The 21,401-nt window shown below is 39.6% G+C and overlaps 1 protein-coding gene across 1 annotated transcript; it reads left to right on the forward strand.

Moving 5' to 3' along the window:
• Positions 1–5,212: 5,212 nt before the first annotated feature.
• LOC111799140 (uncharacterized) lies at positions 5,213–9,352 on the forward strand. The gene is made up of 8 exons (XM_087125226.1): positions 5,213–5,623; positions 5,694–5,880; positions 7,024–7,157; positions 7,242–7,606; positions 8,376–8,538; positions 8,880–8,959; positions 9,040–9,089; positions 9,169–9,352. The coding sequence occupies exons 1-8, from the start codon at positions 5,246–5,248 to the stop codon at positions 9,300–9,302; spliced, it is 1,491 nt and encodes a 496-aa protein (XP_086981352.1). The 5' UTR covers positions 5,213–5,245; the 3' UTR covers positions 9,303–9,352.
• The last annotated feature ends 12,049 nt before the right edge of the window (positions 9,353–21,401 follow it).

Here is a 21,401-nt window from a genome sequence, read left to right on the forward strand (position 1 = left end):
CCTTTCTTCTCTATGGCTTCCGAATCTTCTTATCATCTTCTTCCTTTCAATACTCTAAACCATATGATCACCATCAAACTTTCTTCCTCCAATTATCTTCTTTGGAAAAGCCAACTTCTCCCTCTTCTTGAAAGTCAAGACATGCTGGGCTATGTCGATGGAACTATGGTTCCACCACCTCGCTTTGAACCAAAAACCTCTTCAACATTCAACCCCAAATATTTGGCATGGAGAGCAGCCGATCAACGACTTCTCTGTCTCCTGCTCTCCTCTCTCACTGAGGAAGCCATGGCTGTTGTCGTTGGTCTCTCTACTGCACGTGATGTTTGGCTTGCGTTGGAAACTACGTTCAGCCATCAGTCGAAAGCTCGTGAACTGAGACTCAAGGATGACTTGCAGTTAATGAAACGTGGCACCAAACCTGTTGCTGAGTATGCCCGTGCCTTCAAAAAAATTTGTGACCAACTTCATGCCATTGGCAGACCGGTCGAGGACATTGATAAAGTGCACTGGTTCCTTCGTGGACTCGGCACCGAATTTTCAGCTTTTTCTACTGCTCAGATGGCTCTCACCTCTATTTTCTGTTTTGCAGATTTAGTCTCTAAAGCTGAAAGTTTTGAGTTGTTTCAGCTCTCCCTTGAGTTCTCTAACTCCACTCCTACAGCATTCATAGTCACTAATCGTGGTCGCACCCATGGAAGTCACCCTGCTTCCTTTACCAACCAGCGAGGTCATTCTTATTCTCCCAAAAACAACAAAAGTGCTATTTTTTTTAGCTCTAATCTCGTTTCTCACAAGCGAGCCAAACATGTTGAACTAGATTATCATTTCCTTCGAGAACTTGTTATCGCTGGCAAACTTCGCACACAATATGTACCCTCTCATCTCCAAGTTGCTGACATCTTCACAAAGAGTATTTCTCGACCTCTCTTTGAATTTTTCAGATCCAAGCTTCACGTTCGTTCAAATCCGACGCTCAGCTTGCGAGGGGGTGTTAAGGATAGTTGACCGTTCATTATAAGGCAAATATCTAGATATTTGCCTTACATTACGGGTTACCATATTTGCCCTCTTATTAAAGGCAAATATATTGTATTCATTTATTATTCTTTCCTTTTATTACTATTTCCATATTATTTGTAATTTACCATATTTCTGTATCCTGTAGATGATTATAAATAAGAGAACTCTCACCCCCATTTAGGTGTGGTGATTCAGCAAATATTCACAGGAACCAACCACCAACGGAAGCAGAGGACGTATACGAAGAGCTAGGAGCTTACGTTTATATTTTAGGGAGTACTTCAGCGAAGGCCTACCAAGTAAGTGGCTCACCCGTCGTAGGTTACGCGTTGAATGTTGTAGGTTGACACGTGCCCGTGGATTCGCAAGTGTCATTAAATTGTATGCTAGCCTGTTATACTCGATTAAGTACGCTTATGAAATGTGAATGTATGTTGTTTAAGGTGATATGATGTGCTATGTTTATGACATTTAGGATATGTCTGGATTATTCTGGCGTGAATGGTACTATAATTCTGAATGTAAACAGCATGTAATGTATGACATGAAATCACGATAAATTGCACGAAATGTAACCCCGTTAGGATTATGTATGATACGTAGACTGAAAAATAAGAAATGACATGAAGCATGAAAGATGATAGCGGGGTTATATTCATTAATGATAAAAGTAGAAATATTGGGGACCTCATGCATTATGTGTGCTCATGCATTGGGGGGATACCCCTATTCCATCACGAGGGTACGAACGTGTATATCCAATGGCAGGACAACGGTTGTTATTTTTTGCATAGTGCTTCTGTGATGGTTACTAGTTATAACGGGTGTCCAGCCTAAGGAGCTCCCAATGTATGCTTGCCCGACAAGAAAAGTGGTCCAATGATGTGCACACTGACTCGTGAACCCATACTCACACGGTATAGGTTGTGTATAGAGTATATGGTACACGTCCAAATTACCCGTTAGGACAGCACCGTAGGAAGATAGATTGAAAGATAGGTCCCATCATCTCATTTGCATGTGATTGTTGCATAACTGTGATAGGGGGTCACTTAATAAATATTCTAGAAATACTCAAGCCTCGTGCTACTATATTTTTAGATAAAGGCAAGGCACCCATGTGAGATCGACGGCAGCATCGCACATCCTGGGATCGTGGCACATGCATAGGATAGTTGTTTTCCATTTCGTAGTATAGGTTAGTATAGGCATTTGCATTAATAGTATAGGATAGTTTAGGTTGAATTCCCATTTGCATCATTAGTATAGGATAGTTTAGGTTGAATTGTAATCGTATAATCATAGGGTAGTATAAGACATTTATTTCAGCGTTGTTCTTCTTCCTTTGTTTCCCTTGTATTCGTTATTCATGAGGTAATAAAAGGCAAACTTATGTCGTATTTATGATAAGAGCCCATATAAGGTAAATTTCGCATTTAAAGTATAGTAATGACCTTAGATTAAATAGGTAAAATTTAGGGTCGTTACAGTTGGTATTGAGCCAGACACTAGACGATGTGTCAGCCTTCTCGCTGTTCCCCGAAGGGGGGTAGACACAAGGCGGTGTTCCAGTAAGGACACTGGGCCCCAAAGGGGGGGGGTGGATTTGGGGGCGGTCCCACATCGATTGGAGGAAGGAAAGAGTGCCAGCGAGGACACTGGCCCCGAAGGGGGTGGATTGTGATGTCCCACGTTGGTTGGGGAGGAGAACAAACCACCATTTATAAGGGTGTGGAAACCTTTCCCTAATAGACGCGTTTTAAAGCCTTGAGGGGAAGCCGAAAGGAAAAGCCCAAAGAGGACAATATCTGCTAGCGGTAGATCTGGGCCGTTACAGGTTTCCTGTTAGAGATGCCATTTGAACTTGAGGTTAGTAATTCTTGTAAATATATGTATGCTTGCTTCATATAACTAAAGTTGGCCGATGAAAGAAAAATTAGCTTATGGATTGCAATATGTGATCACAACTTTTGACCACTGGAATCGAACATGTGGCTGCGTCATTGACGTCTTGTCTTGTCTTTTTTAGTAATGGGGATACTGTTGAGTCAACTCCGCCCATTAGTATCATTTAGAACGTTAAAAGAGGTGTACACTCAAATAAGAGTCCAAACCCACTGCTAGCTGATATTGTTCTTTTTGAGCTTTTCCTTCTAGGATTTCTCTCAAAGTTTTTAAAACGAGTCTGTTAGGGAGAGGTGTCCACACCCTTATAAACGATGCTTTGTTCTCCTCCATAACTGATGTGGGATCTTACTAGTCTTTTCTATAATCACTACCAAATTTGTGACTTTTAATAATAGATATTATTTACAAGGTGTTTGATAAATTATTGAAAAATTCTAACTTATAATAGATATTATTTACAAGGTGTTTGATAAATTATTGAAAAATTCTAATTTGTAAAACCATAAACATTAAATTCTTAAGTAGGTATCTAATTTTTATAATTTATCCTACAAATAGAAAAATAGGAGGGGAATTCGACTTAATGTTGGTTGGATCTTGGTGCTGGAGTAGAGGGAGTGTGATGATCGAACAATGAAGCAAAATAGAGACGAGGGAGTATGGTGATCGAACAATGAAGCAAAATGGAGATGAACAACGACAAAAATGGTATACATATTGTAAAGTTTTAAGAATTAAAGATGAAGTGATTGAAGAAACATCCTTTAATGGATGGCAGCATGATGAGGGCATGTATGCAAGCTTAGTGTCAAATGCTAATGGAGTATCTATTCTATTGGATGGCTTCTTGGTGGATGTCTTGTAATGCTTTTCATGCCACGTTTTTTTGCTCCAACCTTCAAAAGTTTTACTTTAATGCTTAAAAGTTTTTAAAATAAGTCTACAAAAACGGCTTTATTGTTCATGTTGGATGAGGTAAAAAAAGAAAAAGCTTTTAAAATTCATTTCTCCATCTCAAATAATGTGATTCATGCTTTTACACCATTAAAGAAAGTAGACATATTTTGAATTTATTAGTGACGTTGATAACCTCGCGGACTTGAACTATTTAATTTAACTTAAACTATTCAATTTGAGTTTTTTTTTTTTTTTTTTCTTCATATTGGATTGAGTTGAGATTTTGGAAAATTGAAAAAGCCCGTTGCATAGGCCCCAACCAACCAACTCAAAATTTTGGGTTACTCTAAAAGATTTCTAGGACACAACCCATGTACTCCAATGATTACTAAGAGACTCGTATGCAACCATTATTATTTCTCGTTTCTTTTAGCATGTTAGGAGCTTCAAAAATATTAAAAATTTTCTAGTAGGTCTTAATTCGAGTAAAATTAGGGTTGGTATCAAAATCGAAGCGAAAAACTGACAAGGACAAACGGGTAAAAAAGAGGCACTCATGCGTGTTCACATGTCGACCACGTGCATAGAGGCTTCCCATGCACAAGTATAGTCGCGCGCTTGGGAAGGAGAAGCATGCTCCTTGCACGACACGTGGCACACATAGATAGGTGTTTCTAGAACGAGTCGATTCAAGCGAGCGGCTTGGATTGTGGGTTCTAAACTAGGTTGCACCTCAATTCACAGATCGAGCAAAGTGGGTCAGATTGAGCCACCCTCTGTTGATGCGATACGTCTCTCTCAAAACCCTAATCCTCATTTTTCTTTTTTTTTTCTTGCTTCGTTCAGAAAACTTATTAGGGCACTAACAAACTCCTCATTCGAAAAGAGGCTCAAAATGATCATTTTGCTCCTCACTGTTTATTTGACCATTTGTTTATTTTTTATATTTTTTCAAAGTTCATTTTCATACGAATTTTTCTCTTAAAATTCAGCTTCTAAGGCTCTCAATAAAATCTAAAAAATTTGAGAAAAATTTAAAATTTTATCCTCGAGGCTCAAGTCTTATACAAGTCAATCTATGTACACCTCTACCATCGATAGGCAAACAATTATTAAAAGTCATACAAATTTGAGCCAATGTTCAAGTGATTATTACGAGGGTAACCATTTTTCTCGATCATAAGCAAAAAGCAATCGAGACTCTTGCTAGTCATAGAAACAAGCTCTCAAATTTAGAAACTCGGGTTTAGGAGGTGGAGACAAAGATAAGAGCCTTAGAAGATTTGGAAATCCAATAAGAGAGGGAGGGAAAATTCCAACGTTGAATGATAGGCAATAAGAAAGATTGGGAGAAATAGGGTTCTTGTGTGCTATAAATACATATCCAAACCTTAAGTTGATCAACGTGTGGAACAACATGGATAGCATTTTGAGCCAATCCATAGTACTCCCACTACTACTACTCCTCGCTTCTTCCTATGCATCTGCCCACATCCCACGCCTTGGCGTCCAAAGAAGGGCATCCCGAAACAAGCCCCAACAAGCTAGCACACTCGACGGTCTAGCCACTTTTTATTACAAACAACCACTCGATCACTTCAATTATCAGCCTCAAAGCTATGACACGTTTGATCAACGATACGTTATTGATTTCAAATACTGGCAAGGTGTGAATCTCAATGCTCCCATCATTGTTGGTTTCGGTTCCGAAGGAGATGTCGAAGATGACATATCGTTTCTGGACTTTCCCATTCGTATTGCGTCTCGATACAAGGCTATGCTTGTGTATTTAGAGGTAAGAGATGTTAAGGTTATTGCCTCAAATGTATTCGATCTTATTTTTGACAAGTTTTGCTTGTTTATAGCATCGATTTTATGGGAATTCAGTACCATTTGGTTCGATAGAGAAGGCTATGAAAAATGCGAGTGTTCGAGGATATTTGAATTCGGCTCAAGCCTTAGCTGATTATGCCGAAATGCTTTTGCATATCAAGAAAATGTTTGCTTCTCAAACTTCTCCTATCATTGTCATTGGAGCCTCCTATGGTGGAAGTAAGTTAGCTTAATCGTCTTAAATTTTCATAATTCTTTCCGAATGAATTTCCAATATTATCCACTTCACCTTCACCTTAACATTGAAGCGTCGGTGAGTTGTTGATAGAGACAAAGATCCTCTACAATTGTATGATATTATCCACTTTAATATGACAAAGTACACCTAGAGCCTCAGACATGACTCTGATACCACTTTATATAGACAATGAACCTCATTATCTATTTTGAGTATAAGCTCTCATGATTTTACGTTTGATTTTCCCGAAATGTCTTATACCAATAGAATAATACCCTTTATTTGATCTTCCTCTTAATTAGTCAACGTGAGACTCCAATAATCCTCAACAATTCTAGGTAGATTTAGACCTTTGTCATAAAAAATGATAAAACTTTGTTTGATGATTATCTAGTTTATGAAAATTGAGCTTATAAACACTGTTCATTGCTAGATCCCACATCGGTTAGGGAGAATAACGAAACATTTTTTACAAGGGGGTGGAAACCTAGAGTAGACGTGTTTTAAAAACTTGACGGAAGACCCAAAAAGGAAAGTACATAGAGGACAATATGTGCTAAGGATGGCTTTGAGCTATTAAATATCAAAGCAAGATATCAGGCGATGTGCCAGCGAGGAGGCTGGGCCTCGAAGAGGGTGGATTGGAGGGTCTCATATTGATTGGAGAAGAGGACGCTGGGCCCAAAATGGGTGGATTGTGAGTTCCGACGTCGATTGGAGAGGAGAAATAAACATCCTTTATAAGGGTGTGGAAACCTCTCCCAGTAGACTTGAGCTGTTAGAATTCATACCTATAAGTTTGTTTTTTTTGTTATATACTTTTTGCTCGTGTTTTCGAAATAGAAAGTTAAAAAAAAAATTAGTTTTCCATGATCATAATCGAGTGGAGAAGAGGACGCTGGGCCCAAAATAGGTGGATTGTGAGATACCACGTCGATTGGAGAGAAGAAAGAAACATTCTTTATAAGGGTGTGGAAACCTCTCCCGGTAGATCTAAGCTGTTAGAATTTATACCTATGAGTTTCTTTATTTTATTATCTACTTTTTGCTCGTGTTTTCGAAATAGAAATTTCGAAAATTTTTAGTTTTCCATGATCATAATCGAGTATGCCATGGATACACAGTGCTAGCTTCATGGTTTAGGCTAAAGTATCCCCACATCGCTCTTGGAGCCCTGGCTTCTTCCGCCCCAATCCTTTACTTCGACAACATCACACCTCAAGACGGATATTACTCCATCGTCTCCAAGTCATTCAAAGTAACTCCAAACAATCAATCAATCCCTTTTTTCACAATTCAAAACGCTTCAAATTATTCACAACAATCCATTTTATGAAATCAGGAAACCAGCCAAACATGCCACGAAACCATACGAAGATCGTGGGCTGAAGTCGATCGAATCGCGAACAACAAGCCAGAAGGGCTCATGATTTTGAGCAAAAGATTCAAAACTTGTGAGAAATTGAATGGAAGTGATGAGCTGAAGTACTATCTGGACCATGTTTTTACGTCCGCAGCTCAGTACAACAACCCGCATGAGAAGCCAGTGAGAGGCATATGTGCGGCCATTGATGAAGCGGCAAGGAAAAACAGCGACGTGATTGAGCAGGTGGTTGCTGGGGTCATTGCTTTCATGGGGGAGAGGGATTGTTACGATGTGTTTGAATCTGGGCATCCCGATAATCCTATTGATCCTTTTACATGGCAGGCATGTTGATTCAATCCCTATGTTTTCGATGCTTCATTTTTGAAATTATGAATTGAATAGCTTGGTAGGAATAACGGACGGTCTACTTTGAATATAAGCTCTTATAGCTCAATTCATCCTCCCCTCGAACAAAAGGTGACAAAGTACACCTTTTGTTCGATACTTGAGCCACTTTGACTACACCTTTATGATATCTTTCATTGGTTGGGGAGGCTGTTCCCCGAAGGGGGTAGACACGAGACGGTGTGCCAATAAGAACGATGGACCCTGAAGGGGGATGAATTTGGTGAGGATCCCATATCTCTTGAAGAAAGGAACGAGTGCCAACGAGGATGCTGGCCCCGAAAAGGGCTGGAACGAGTGCCAATGAGGACGCTGGGCCCTAAAGGGGGTAGATTGTGATATCCCACATTGGTTGGGAGGGGAACGAAACACCCTCTAAGGGTATGAAACCCTTTCCCTGAGGGAAGTCGGGAAGGAAAGTCCAAAGAGACCAATATCTAGTAGTGGGCTTGGGCTATTATTATAACCTTCGAAGCTCACACTTCTTTGTTCGATATGGATAAGTTAAGGGCATGACTCATGTACCATATTATGAATCATGAACCTCCTTTAAGCACAAGCTCTCCTGGCTATACTCTAGATTTTTCAAAAGACCACGTACCAATGTAAATATATTTCTTACTTATAAACCCATGATTATTCTCTAAATTAGTCAAGGTGTGACTCCCTCCCAACCATTCCATTCTCATATAATTTAGTTTGTTCGGAGTACAGCGAGATCGTAATGCCCATTGGTGTTAGCGGCAAGGACAAAGACTCGATGTTCCCAACGGCACCTTTTGATTTCAACAAATTTAAGAAGGATTGCAAAGCTTTGTATGGGGTTTCACCAAATCCTCATTGGATCACAACTTTCTATGGAGGCCAAGTAAGCCTTTAACTCACCCATCTTTCATATTTTAAACCTAAATTAATAAAAATACTTCATAATTTAAAAAAAAAAAAAAAAAAATTAAAAAAAAAAAAAAAAAAAAAAAAAAAAAACTCTTTAATTTTCAAAAATATTTTAACCTTAAATTTATTTAAAATAAATTGGCTATTTGGAGTAATAAATGATTTGTCTACACGCTTAAAAAGATTATTTTTGAAATAAAGTACTAACATTTTATCCAAAACTAACTATAAAGGGCATTTAAACGATTTGACAAGTAGTTTTAGTTGAAGGATATTTTTATTAATTTAACGAGAAAATTTTGGTAAATTGTGTAGGATCTGAAATTAATACTCCATAGGTTTGGAAGTAACATTATTTTCTCTAATGGCCTCAAAGATCCTTACAGCAGTGGAGGGTAAGAACAATATCTAAGCTACTTAATTGGTATCACCTTCAAAGCTTCAAATTATTAATGGTATGGAGTTTGGACCGCAGGGTATTGCATAATATATCTGAGAGCATTGTTGCTATTTCCACGGCTGAAGGTAATGCTTTCATCATAATTTGATTAATTATTTTACCTCTCCTACCGTCTTTTAAATGCTAAAATTATGATTAATGCAGGCTCCCATTGCTTAGACTTACAAGAAGGGATGGAGGATGATCCTGAATGGTTGATAAGCCAAAGGAAGGCCGAAATGGATATAATTGATGCTTGGATCTCGAAGTATTACGTCGATCTCTTGCAATCCAACTAAACTCTTGATGCCCATTGATATGTGTACTCAAGAACGTCTAAATTCGTTCTAATAAATCCTTTTTAAATTTGGAAACAAGAGACTAAAAATGTGGACCAATTAGTTAGCTGTGTTTGAAATGCATAGGTGTAATAGCCCAAAAATAATAATTATTAGTGTAATAGCCCAAAAATAATAATAATAATAATAAAACAAATAAATGAATGAATAAATAAATAAATAAATAAATAAAATTAAAAAAAAAAATTATGATTGGAAGGAAAGAAACTTTACCCATTCCTCTCCACTAACCTCCGATTCCAACCCTATTATCTCTCTTCAACCAACAACTCAGAATATTAAGAAAAATAAAAAAGGTCATATTTGAGAAAAAAAATGAAAATGGCTATGATGAGATTTGAAAGATTTTAGTCTGTTTTTAAGGTGAATCATATCTCAGAATTCTTTCTCCCTTACAATCAGCTTTAGAAGAAATTAAGTTCAGATCTTCTTTCCTTTATCAAATATTTTACGAGATCATGTAATAATCAGACCTCATCCTCCCCTATCCAATTAATTAGATTTTTGTTAGCATTTTAAGTTATAGAAAATAATGTTAGAATCAATACAATTCTAGTGTGCAGTTCTATAAATTTGTAAAATGAGTAGCCAAAAAATTGATTAAAATTAGCCAATAATATCTATTTAAAATAAATAGTAATATATGTTTAGAGAATGAAAATCTATTTACAAAATGAAAATAATTACAGGGGGAGGAGGGAAGATCAAAGGACGGAATAGAACTTTCATTAAGAATATATTCGTGACAACAACTTAAGTTAACTAGGTAAGTGGTCTTACTATCAGCATAGTTATATTTGATGTTGACACGTGCCCCGTGGTTCTTCACGTGTCATATATATTGATATGTGTGAATTGTTTATAGTTTGAAATGCTTATGATATGTTATGTATATGTTATAATATGTGAATTGTATGATAATTCTTACCGTACGATGTGTTCAATGATATGTTTGAGATAAGATACGAGAAGGATGCACAAAACGTAATGTAACGATAGGAGTAAGATATGTTCATGAAACGTTAATGTTAGGTTACGTATCGAAGTGCTATGGATATGAGAGACTGATAAAAGAATACGATTAGGTTATGGGTAGAAAGGGATAGAATTATGATAGATTGATAGAACGACAGCGTTAGGATACGTTCATGTGACGATATGACTAAGGTACGTTCATGTAACGATATGACTGTTATATGTATAAGAACATTATGGCTATGATAAGTTAGGGAATGATATGACCACGAAGTGTTCACGATATGATATGATTATGATACGAGATGTGAATGACTAATATATATATATGTTGTGATATGATATGAACTATGTTATGGTAAAAAATATGTGATAAGTTGACATGTTTATGATATGATACATTGTGATGCGATATGTTATGGTATGAGATGTATATGAGGAGATGTTATGTTAAAAAATGTGGAACGTTATGTTATGTCTTTTAAATTGTATGTACACAGCATGATATGAATGACATGAAATATAACCCTGTTAGAATTATGTATGATATGAGAACTGAAAAATGAGAAACGATGTGATATGAATGATGAATAATATGTGAAATGATATGAAAAAAGATATGATATGTACAGAATGTTGGGACCTCATGCATTACCCTATTCCATCACGAGGGTATGAACGCGTATATCCATTAGGCAGGCGAAGTATCGTTATGTTTTACATAATGTTGTCGTGACGGTTACTAATTTTAATGGGCGTTCGGCAAAAGTTGAGTTCTAGAGAAGGCTCGCCCGACAAGAAAAGGGGTTCAGCGGTGTGGGAACTGTCTGGTGAGCCCACACTTGCACGTATGGGCTGTGTGTAGAGTATATGGTATACATCAAAGCTTCCCATTAGAATAGTGTCGTAGGAAAAATAGACGGTTATGACAGCTCACGTCATTGCATTCGCATGTTCTTGCATTTAACCCCCAATAGTGGGATCACTTACTGAGTATTTCTTAAAATACTCAAGCCACGTGCTACCTCTATTTCAGATTAAGGCAAGATATTCTTATACGGCTGACAACGGCATCGCGACTTGAGACCATGACACATGTATAGGGTAGTGGTGTTATTTTCTTAGACTTAGGCTAGAATAGGATGTTTTTTATTTAAACGTTTATTTATTTTATTTAGTCTTTTGTTGTGTCGTTTTTAAAAGTGTTTTCAAAACACGTAAGTCCATGACAGTGTTTTAAGCTGAAGGTTATGTTTTATGAAAGTTTAAATGAAGTATTTTCGTATTCAATGTTTATGACATGTATATAGTAGCGACCTTAAATTAAGTAGAAAATTTCAGGTCGTTATAGTTGGTATTAGAGCTCTAGGTTACAGATCTTATAGACTAGCCTACGATGTGGGCTTGACATGTTTCATTGTCCCACCGTCGATGCCCTGTCTCTATCAGGTATGTCTTGCATAAGATAAAAAAAGGATACAAGCAGAAGTATAGAGTTGGTTTTAAAGAGGTATTTTCACCAGTAGCACATCAAGATACTATAAGGCTTATAATTTCTAATAAGCACACAAATCATGGCCTTCTTATATTGAGAGCTTCAAGAAGAGGTATATGTGGAGCAACCAGAAGATTTTGTTAAAAAAGATAAAGAAGAAAAAGTGTATAGGTTGAAGAAAGCTATGTATGGTTTGAAGCAAGCTCCGAGAGCATAGTACAGTCCAATTGACTATCATTTTGAAAAGATGGGATTCATTAAATGTCTATATGAATATACCTTGTATGTGAAAACTGAAAAGGGAGATAACATTCTCTTTATTTGCTTATATGTTGACGATTTAATATTTACTCACAATAATGAAGAAATGTTTGAACTTTTTAAGAAGAGCATGATGAAGGAATTTGAAATGACAGATCTTGGATTGATGAGATATTTTCTTGGAGTAGAAGTTACTCAAATTGCCACTGATAACTTTATCTGTCAGAAGAAATATGCTCAAGAGTTACTTGAAAGATTTAAAATGGATGAGTGCACATTTGTAACTCCATCAGAATTGGGTTTGAAGTTGCACAAAGATATTGAAGGGAGAGAGGTTGATAATAGGTACTTCATGCAAATTGTGAGAAGTTTGATGTACTTAACTTGAACAAGACTAGACATCATGTATGTGGTTAGTATGATAAGTCGCTACATGGAGCATCCAACGGGAAAACATCTCAATGCAGCAAGAAGGATACTTCGTTATGTGAGAGGAACTTTTGATTTAGGGGTATTCTATACGAAAGGAGATGATTCGAAAATGGTTGGCTATACAGATAGCGACTATGCAGGTGATATAGATGATCGTAAAAGTACTTCATGAAGTATTTTCATGATGAGTTCAGGAGATATTTGCTGGTCTTCAAAGAAGCAACCTATTGTAGCACTCTCAACTAAAGAAGCAGAGTTTGTGGCAGCAGCAGCATGCTCGTGCCAAGCAATTTGGTTAAGAAAGATGCTTAAAATTCTTAATCAGAAGCAACCAGGTACGACGGTTATATATTGTGATAATATGTCAACTATTAAGTTATCTAAAAACTCTGTGTTGCATGGAAGGAGTAAGCACATCGATGTTCGATTTCAATTCTCGCGTGATTTGTGTAAAGAAGGCACTATTAAACTTAATTTTTGCCGAAGTGATGAACAAATCGCTGACCTATTCACAAAGGCTTTAAACAACCATTGTTCGAGAAACTTAGAAGAAAGATGGGGATGTGCAGAATCCAAGATGTAGTTCAAGAAGATGAAATGAAGTCCTAAACTGATTTCTGCAGAATTCAGTTTAAGGGAGGGTGTTGAAGTGTCACTTGTAGATACATGTATGAATAGATACATGCGTTGAAGGGTCACTTGTAGATACATGTATAAGGACATATATGAATAGATACATGTAGGCTCATTAGTTCCTAATTAATTAGGTTCATGATTTTTGGATAATGAATGATAATGGGGAATGTCCCAAATTACTAATATATATATATGTATGTATGTATGTATGTTGATATTGGTGAAAGGCGTAGAAAATCAATTAAGCATTCATTCATAGTTATACAAAGTTCTCTTCTCCTAAAGAATTCTACCAAATTTCAGCTTATGTTAAGACCTTGTGTTTTAATCTTCCATTGAATAAAGGGTTAGTTATCGTTTTGATGCCTCATCCAAATGGTTTTGTAACGGCCCAGATCCAACGCTAGCACATATTGTCCTCTTTGGGCTTTCCCTTCGGGCTTCCCTCAATGCTTTAAAACGCATCTACTAGGGGAAGGTTTCCACATCCTTAGAAATGGTAGTTTGTTCTCCTCCCCAACCAATGTGGGACATCACAATTCGAAAGCGAAAGCCCAAAGAGGACAATATCTACAAGCAGTGGATTTGGGTCGTTACAAATGGTATTAGAGCCAGACACCGAACGATGTGAAAGCCTTCTCACTGTTCCTCAAAGGGGGGTAGACAAGTTAATAGATCTTGTAGACTAGCCTACGATGTAGGCTTGGCATATTCTACGGTTCAATCGTCAATGCTCTGTCGTTGACAGGTACACCTTACGTGGATGAGGGAAGGACGAATATTTTTTTTTTTTTTTGTAGTATATTTAATGTGGTTGACTTTAAAAATTGAATGTCAAGATACTGTATGATTTTATGTTACGACATTTATGTTTTCTTTTCCTTGAATTATATAGTAGAATGTATGTAATGTTATAAGTAAATCATAGACTTAGATAAAATCATTTTCTTAGTTTCTAGAACCATGACGCATAGAGGGTGTAGAAGAGGTAGGAGAGGGAGAGGAGGACTTCCCATTAGGAGATGGGAAAGACGAGAAGCCGAAATAAACTCTTTCTAAGAAGGGTCGACTACTGGACCCTATGCGTTCGAGCTACCTCCTAAAGACGAACCTCCACCACAAGCTGCACCCCCTCCTGAATACGAACCTCCCCCACAAGTTCTACCCCCTCTTAAATACGCACCTCCCCCACAAGTTGTACCCCCTCCTGAATACGCACCTCCACCACGAGCTGCACCCCCTCCGAAAAACGCACCGCCCCCTCAAGCTACACCACAGGCCGGGTTAGACCCTGCCACAAGATTGATGTTGGAGTCAATCCAAACGATAATGCAAACAATGTTGGCCACACAACAGGCCACATTGTTGGCTACGCAACAAGTCACAACAATGGCCACGCAACCAGCCAACGCGATGGCTACACAACCGGTGGATGCGACAGCCACACAACCGGACAGGGGGGCGAGTTGGTTAAAAGACTACAGATGATATAACCCCCGTCCTTTTGTCAGTTCAAAGGAAGATCCCACAGCAGCTCAGATGTGGATCGCAAACGTAGAAACAACCTTTGAATCAATGAGATGCCCTGATGAACATAAAGTAGCGTGTGCGGCATATGTATTGCAAAAAGACGTAGAAGTGTGGTGGGCGGATAATAAACAGAATATCAACCCAAGAGAGTGGATCACAACGTGGGAAACCTTTAAGGAAGCCTTCCTGAAATACTACTATCCAAAGGAAACCCGTATAAAGAAATAATAAGAATTTAACCACCTGACCCTAGGCGAACGCACGGTGGATCAGTATGATCAGGAATTCATGAGATTAAGAAGGTTCGCACCGTCACTAGCAGACACTGAAGAGAAACAGACGGAGAAATTTGTGTTGGGGTTGAATCCGATGGCCCGCCGCATGTTGGAGGCAGTTAACCGAAAACTTACGAAGAGGCCCTAAGGACAGCCAAGGCTTTGTAGGAACCTCTGGAGGAGAAAAATCCGGGACCCAAGAAATTCCAACCGCCACTCCAGAGACCTCAACATCAGAACAGGCCACCTGCTTCGCTCCCAATGGCCCGATACCTAGTACCGAAAAAAACCCTTGTGTCACGACTGTGGAAAACAACATGGTGGCAGATGTTTGGTAGGCTCCGGTGTGTGTTATAAATATGGTCGTGCAGGTCACGGGCTAGAGCTTGCCCTACAAGGGACACGGGAAACCAAAGGGAACCCCTTAGAGGTCTGGTCATTTGAGAACCCACCATGCAAACCTGCGGACAGACCAAGGCTTATGCAACGACCAGTAAAGAGGCTGGAACGTCTGGCACCATTGTGACATGTACGCTTTCTATACTAGGACACTTTACATTGATGTTGTTTGATTCGGGTTCTACCCATTCATTTGTTTCTTCGCCATTTGTTAGTCAAGCAGGGTTCGTAATAGAACCCTTAATGCATGTATTATCGGTCGGTACCCAGTAGGAGTAGACCTAGTCACAAAAAATAGAGTAAAAGACGGACAAGTGGTAATAGCTAGACAAACCATCCACGTAGACCTAAAGGTAGTAGATATGACGGATTTTGACGTCATACTAGGAATGGACTGGCTAGCCGAAAACTTTGCTAGCATAGACTGCCATAAGAAAGAAGTGGTATTCACACCTCTAAATGGACTTACCTTTAAGTTTAAAGGAACGTTCACAGGCACCATCCCAAAAATAATATCGATGATGAAAACCAGATGCCTAGTACAACAAGGGGGGTGGGCGATTCTAGTCTGTGCAGTAAACACAAAAGGAAAGGAGAAAACTATAGATACGATACCCATAGTAAACGAATTCACAGATGTCTTTCTGGAGGACCTCCTAGGAATCCCTCCATCGCGAGCGATAGACTTTGGAATAGAACTAGAACCAAGAGCGGGACCCATCTTTAAAGCCCCATACCGCATGGCTCCAGCTGAACTAAAAGAACTTATATCACAACTACAAGACCTATTACATAAAGGCTTCATTCGACCTAGCGTATCCCCTTGGGTGCGCTGGTGTTTTTTATTCAAAAGAAAGATGGATCTATGTGTCTATGCATTGACTACCGGGAATTAAACAAGAGGACGGTAAAAAACAAATATCCATTACCCCACATCGAGGACCTAATGGACCAACTTCGAGAGGCAACAGTGTTTTCCAAATAGACCTTCGATCAGGATACCATAAATTAAGATAAAAAATGGAGATATACCGAAAACAGCCTTTCGAACCAGATATGGCTATTATGAGTTTGTGGTAATGTCCTTTGGCCTTACCAATGCCCCAGCAGTGTTCATAGAATTAATGAATCGAGTATTTAAGGAGTGCTTAGACACGTTTGTAATCGTGTTCACAAACGACATCCTGATATACTAAAAAACGGACCAAGAACACCAAGAGCACCTCCGAAAAGCCCTAACTATCTTAAGGGAGAACAAGTTGTACGCCAAATTTCACAAATGCGAATTTTGGCTTCGACCAGGTTTCATTTTTAGGACACATAGTGCCAAAGACGGAATTTTAGTAGATCCCACCAAGATAGAAGCCGTCAAGAAATGGAAACGCCCAACTGCAGTCATCGAGATACGAATTTTCTTGAGATTGGCGGGTTACTATCGAAGGTTTATCCAAGACTTTGCTAGAATAGCCTCGCCTCTCACCCAATTGACAAAAAAGGGCGTACCTTTTGTATGGAGCGATACTTGTGAGGCCATCTTTCAGGAACTAAAACAAAGACGGGTGTCCGCCCCAGTGCTCACGGTCCCAGAAAGCTCTGCAGGATACGTGATTTATAGTGATACATCCAAAAAGGGGCTGGATTGTGTATTGATGCAACATGGCAAGGTTGTTGCGTATGCGTCACGCCAATTGAAAGATTACGACAAAAGCTATCCTACATATGATTTAGAGTTGGCGGTAGTGGTGTTCAAGTTAAAAATTTGGTAACACTACCTGTATAGCGAAAAGACCCGAATTTACACGGACCATAAAAGTCTAAAATACTTGTTCACACAAAAAGAATTGAACATGAGACAACGTAGATGGCTATAGCTGGTAAAAGATTACGACATAGATATCCAGTACCACCTTGGAAAAGCAAACGTAGTCGCTGACGCACTAAGTCGAAAAGCAGTACACTTGTTGGCCCTCATCATAAGGGAGCCATGCGTGCGAGCTGATTTTAAACGAGCTGACATAGCGGTAGTAACCAAAGAGGTTATAGCTCAAATAGCTCGACTGACTGTGCGCCCCACACTCAGATAGACTAGTTGACAGTAGGCCCAGTGGGCGGTTTTTCTAAGTCAATAGATGATGGACTATTATGTCAATGACGTTTGTGTGTCCCAGCTATGAGAGAAATAAAGAATGAACTCCTAACTGAAGCACACAACTCACCATTCTCGATACATCCAGGTGGTACAAAAATGTATCAAGACTTGAAACAACACTTCTGGTGGCGAAGTATGAAAAAGGATATCGCAGAACACGTGAGTAAATGTTTGGTGTGCCAACAAGTAAAAGCTCCTAGGCAGAAAACCGCCGAACTACTACAACCTCTAAGTATACCGGAATGGAAATGGGAAAATTTTACTATGGATTGCATAGTAGGCCTACCCAAGACACTAAAGGGTTACACAGTAATTTGTGTAATTGTCGATCGTTTGACAAAGTTGGCACACTTCCTATCGGGTATGGCAACATATACAGTAGACAACTGGGCTCAACTGTATGTGAAAGAAATTGTGAGGTTGCATGGAGTCTCGATATCAATAGTGTTGAACCGGGACCTGCGTTTTACATCGGCCTTTTGGCGCGGACTCCAAAAAGCATTGGGTACCCGCCTCGACTTTAGCACTGCCTTTCACCCACAAACTGATGGCCAAACGGAACGATTAAACCAAATCCTGGAAGACATGCTTCAGGCATGTGTGTTAGGATCGCACAACAACGCACACGCTCGATCTAGATGATCACAAAGAAAAGGATAGAGAGAATTTGCAAGGAGAACTCTGGCTAAAAGAATTTTGTATTGATGATTTCAAGTATGTACAACAAGAGAGAGTACAGAGAATAGAAAAGTTCATCTGAAAGCTTTACTGGACAGGATATATATATGGTTCAGTCTACTAAATATAGCTTTACCAGATTTAACCATCTACTATATATAGCTATGTACCATATATAGCTTTACTGGATATAGCTTCACCATATATGACTTTACCAAATATAGCTTTACCGGATATAGCCATTGACCAAGCTATAAATACAGGGAGCAGACTCCATAACTCAACAATGTGTTATGGATTTCACAGGGAGTTGGGACACTAAACTACATTCAATGGAACTCTCGTACAATAACAGTTTCCAAACAACCATCGGGATGGCACCGTTCGAAGCGTTATATTGAAAACGGTGTAGATCCTCATTGTGCTGGGACGAAGTAGGAGAACGAGAACTGGTAGGACCCGAGTTGGTCCGCATCACCAACGAGGTGGTACAAAAAATTAAAGCAGGAATGCGCACCGCACAAAGTAGGCAAAAGAGCTACGCCGGCGATAGGCGTAGGAACTTAGAGTCCAAAGAGGGGGACCCTGTGTTCCTAAAAGTAGCTCCTATGAAAGGCGTTCTAAGATTCGGACGTAAGGGAAAGCTAAGCCCCCGCTTTATCGGACCTTTCGAAATCCTAGAAAGAATAGCTTTAGTAGCGTACAAACTAGCCTTACCACCTTCGCTCTCGAGCGTACACGATGTATTCCATGTGTCCATGTTGAGGAAATATATTACGGACCCTACGCATGTGATAGACTACAAACCCCTTGAGATTGAGGAAAACTTGAGTTCTCAGGAGAAACCAATTAAAATCCTAGCTCGGGCAGTGAAAGCCTTACGTAATAGAAACATAGGGTTCATCAAAGTATTGTGGTGAAACCACCTAATAGAGGAAGCCATGTGGGAATGAGAGGAGGAAATAAAGGAAAAATGTCCCAAATTGATCCACGAGTTTGAGACTTTCTGGAACGAAAGTTCTTTTTAGGGGTAGATAATGTAACGGATCAAATTATAAAAAAAAAAAAAAAATTTGCAGTCATCGGCAGGACCGAAAACTTCGGCGTTTCGTTCGCACACAACCCACAAAGTGCACCCTATGTCGAGGTCACCACGAAAATCAAACCCGACCTTCAGCCACCTCCAAGACACCTGCAAGAAAGAAAAATAATGAGAAAAACGAGAAAGACAGTGAGAAAACCGACAAAGCTCCTTTCAAGCCAAACCCTACGAAATCGACGTCGAACCTCAGATTTACGCAACGAAAACAACCCCAGAGACCTTTACACACACCAGGGGTAGATTTCGACGTTGCTTACACGTTGTACACCGTCAAGTAAGGGAGACAAAACATCGAATTTTTGAACCCCCTCTCAGTTCTGGGAGTGTTAGGCCCTTACGAACCAAAAAATACCATAAACGGGATTAAGGGGAGGAGGAGACTCAAAAATGTTGGAAAAAGGAAGAAAAAGGACGTTGGAACGATGTGACCAAGGAGAGAGAGAGAGAGTGTGTCGCCAGAAAAATTTGCTGGTAATCGGGCAAGGAAGACGAAGTCCGACCCGATCTCCGACCCGCGATCCACAACCTCTCGGCCCAACAATTCAACCCTTGGCCCACTGAATCAAACTGCGGCCCAATAAGGTTCAGCCCAGCTCACCGCAACAAAAACCCTTCAGCCCATCGCAACCAGAACCTGCATCCAGAGTCCAACCCACCTGACATTCACACGCTTGACCTGACGACTCGCTCCTCGACCCGAGACCGCTGCACACGCGTCGCCCTCTGGTTGTGCCATGTGGCACGTCTGCAGCACAACACCCCCTCAGCTCCAGCGGCTTGATCGGCTCCGACGGCGGCTTCTCGGCTCTGACGGCTAATTCGGCTCGGACAACCTATTTTCGACCTGTTTTGCATCGTTCCAACCCTCCCGGACTTGATTTTAACCCCATTTAAGGTAAAATAGATCATTTTAAGGCCGTATTTCACAAATTCAAGTTGGAAATTAATTATGTTTGTGAAATACTAACGAAGGTGCCGAATGATCCAATAGGAACCAACCACCAATGGAAGCATAGGACGTATACGAGGAGCTAGGAGCTTACGTTTATACTTTAGGGAGTACTTCGGCTAAGGCCTTCCAAGTAAGTGGCTCACCCGTCGTAGGTTACGCATTGAATGTTGTAGGTTGGCACGTGCCCTTGGATTCGCACGTGTCATTAAGTTGTAAGCTAGCCTGTTATACTCAATTAAGTACGCTCGTGAAATGTGAATGTATGTTGTTTAAGGTGATATGATGTGCTATGTTTATGACGTTTATGATATGTCTGGATTATTTTGGCGTGAATGGTACTATAATTCTGAATGTAAACAGCATGTAATGTATGACATGAAATCACGATAAATTGCACAAAATGTAACCCCGTTAGAATTATGTATGATACGTAGACTAAAAAATAAGAAATGACATGAAGCATGAAAGATGAAAGCGGGGTTATATTCATTAATGATAAAAGTAGAAATATTAGGGACCTCATGCATTATGTGTGCTCATGCATTGGGGGGATACCCCTATTCCATCACGAGGGTACGGACGCGTACATCCAATGGTAGGACAACGATGGTTATGTTTTGTATAGTGCTGTCGTGACGGTTACTAGTTCTAACGGGGTGTCTGGCCTAAGGAGCTCCCAGAGTATGATTGCCCGACAAGGAAAGTGGCCCAGCGGTGTGCGAACTGACTAGTGAGCTCATACTCGCACGTATGACCTGTGTGTAGAGTATATGGTACACGTCCAAATTACCCGTTAGGACAGCACCGTAGGAAGACAAATTGAAAGATAGGTCCAATCATCTCATTTGCATGTGATTGTTGCAAAACCCCGATAGGGTGTCACTTACTGAGTATTCTAGAAATACTCAAGCCTCGTGCTACTATATTTTCAAATAAAGGCAGGGCACCTATGTGAGATCGACGGTGGCAGCGCACATCCCGGGATCGTGGCACATGCATAGGATAGTTGTTTTCCATTTTGTAGTATAGGTTAGTATAGGTTGAATTTCATTTGCATTCATAGTATAGGTTAGTTTAGGTTGAATTCCCATTTTCATGTTTAGGATAGTATAGGTTGAATTGTAATCGTATAATAAATCATAGGGTAGTATATGA

This window comes from Cucurbita pepo, chromosome 7 (assembly GCF_057944985.1).
Source record: "Cucurbita pepo subsp. pepo isolate OVF chromosome 7, ASM5794498v1, whole genome shotgun sequence".
Taxonomy (NCBI): domain Eukaryota; kingdom Viridiplantae; phylum Streptophyta; class Magnoliopsida; order Cucurbitales; family Cucurbitaceae; genus Cucurbita; species Cucurbita pepo.

Bases quoted from the DNA above. Each gene is read 5' to 3' on its own strand.
- LOC111799140 (XM_087125226.1), top strand. From the start codon at position 5,246: ATGGATAGCATTTTGAGCCAATCCATAGTACTCCCACTACTACTACTC. The intron at 5,624-5,693 runs GTAAGAGATGTT...GCTTGTTTATAG, and splicing joins CTATGCTTGTGTATTTAGAG to CATCGATTTTATGGGAATTC. The intron at 5,881-7,023 runs GTAAGTTAGCTT...ATGGATACACAG, and splicing joins TGGAGCCTCCTATGGTGGAA to TGCTAGCTTCATGGTTTAGG.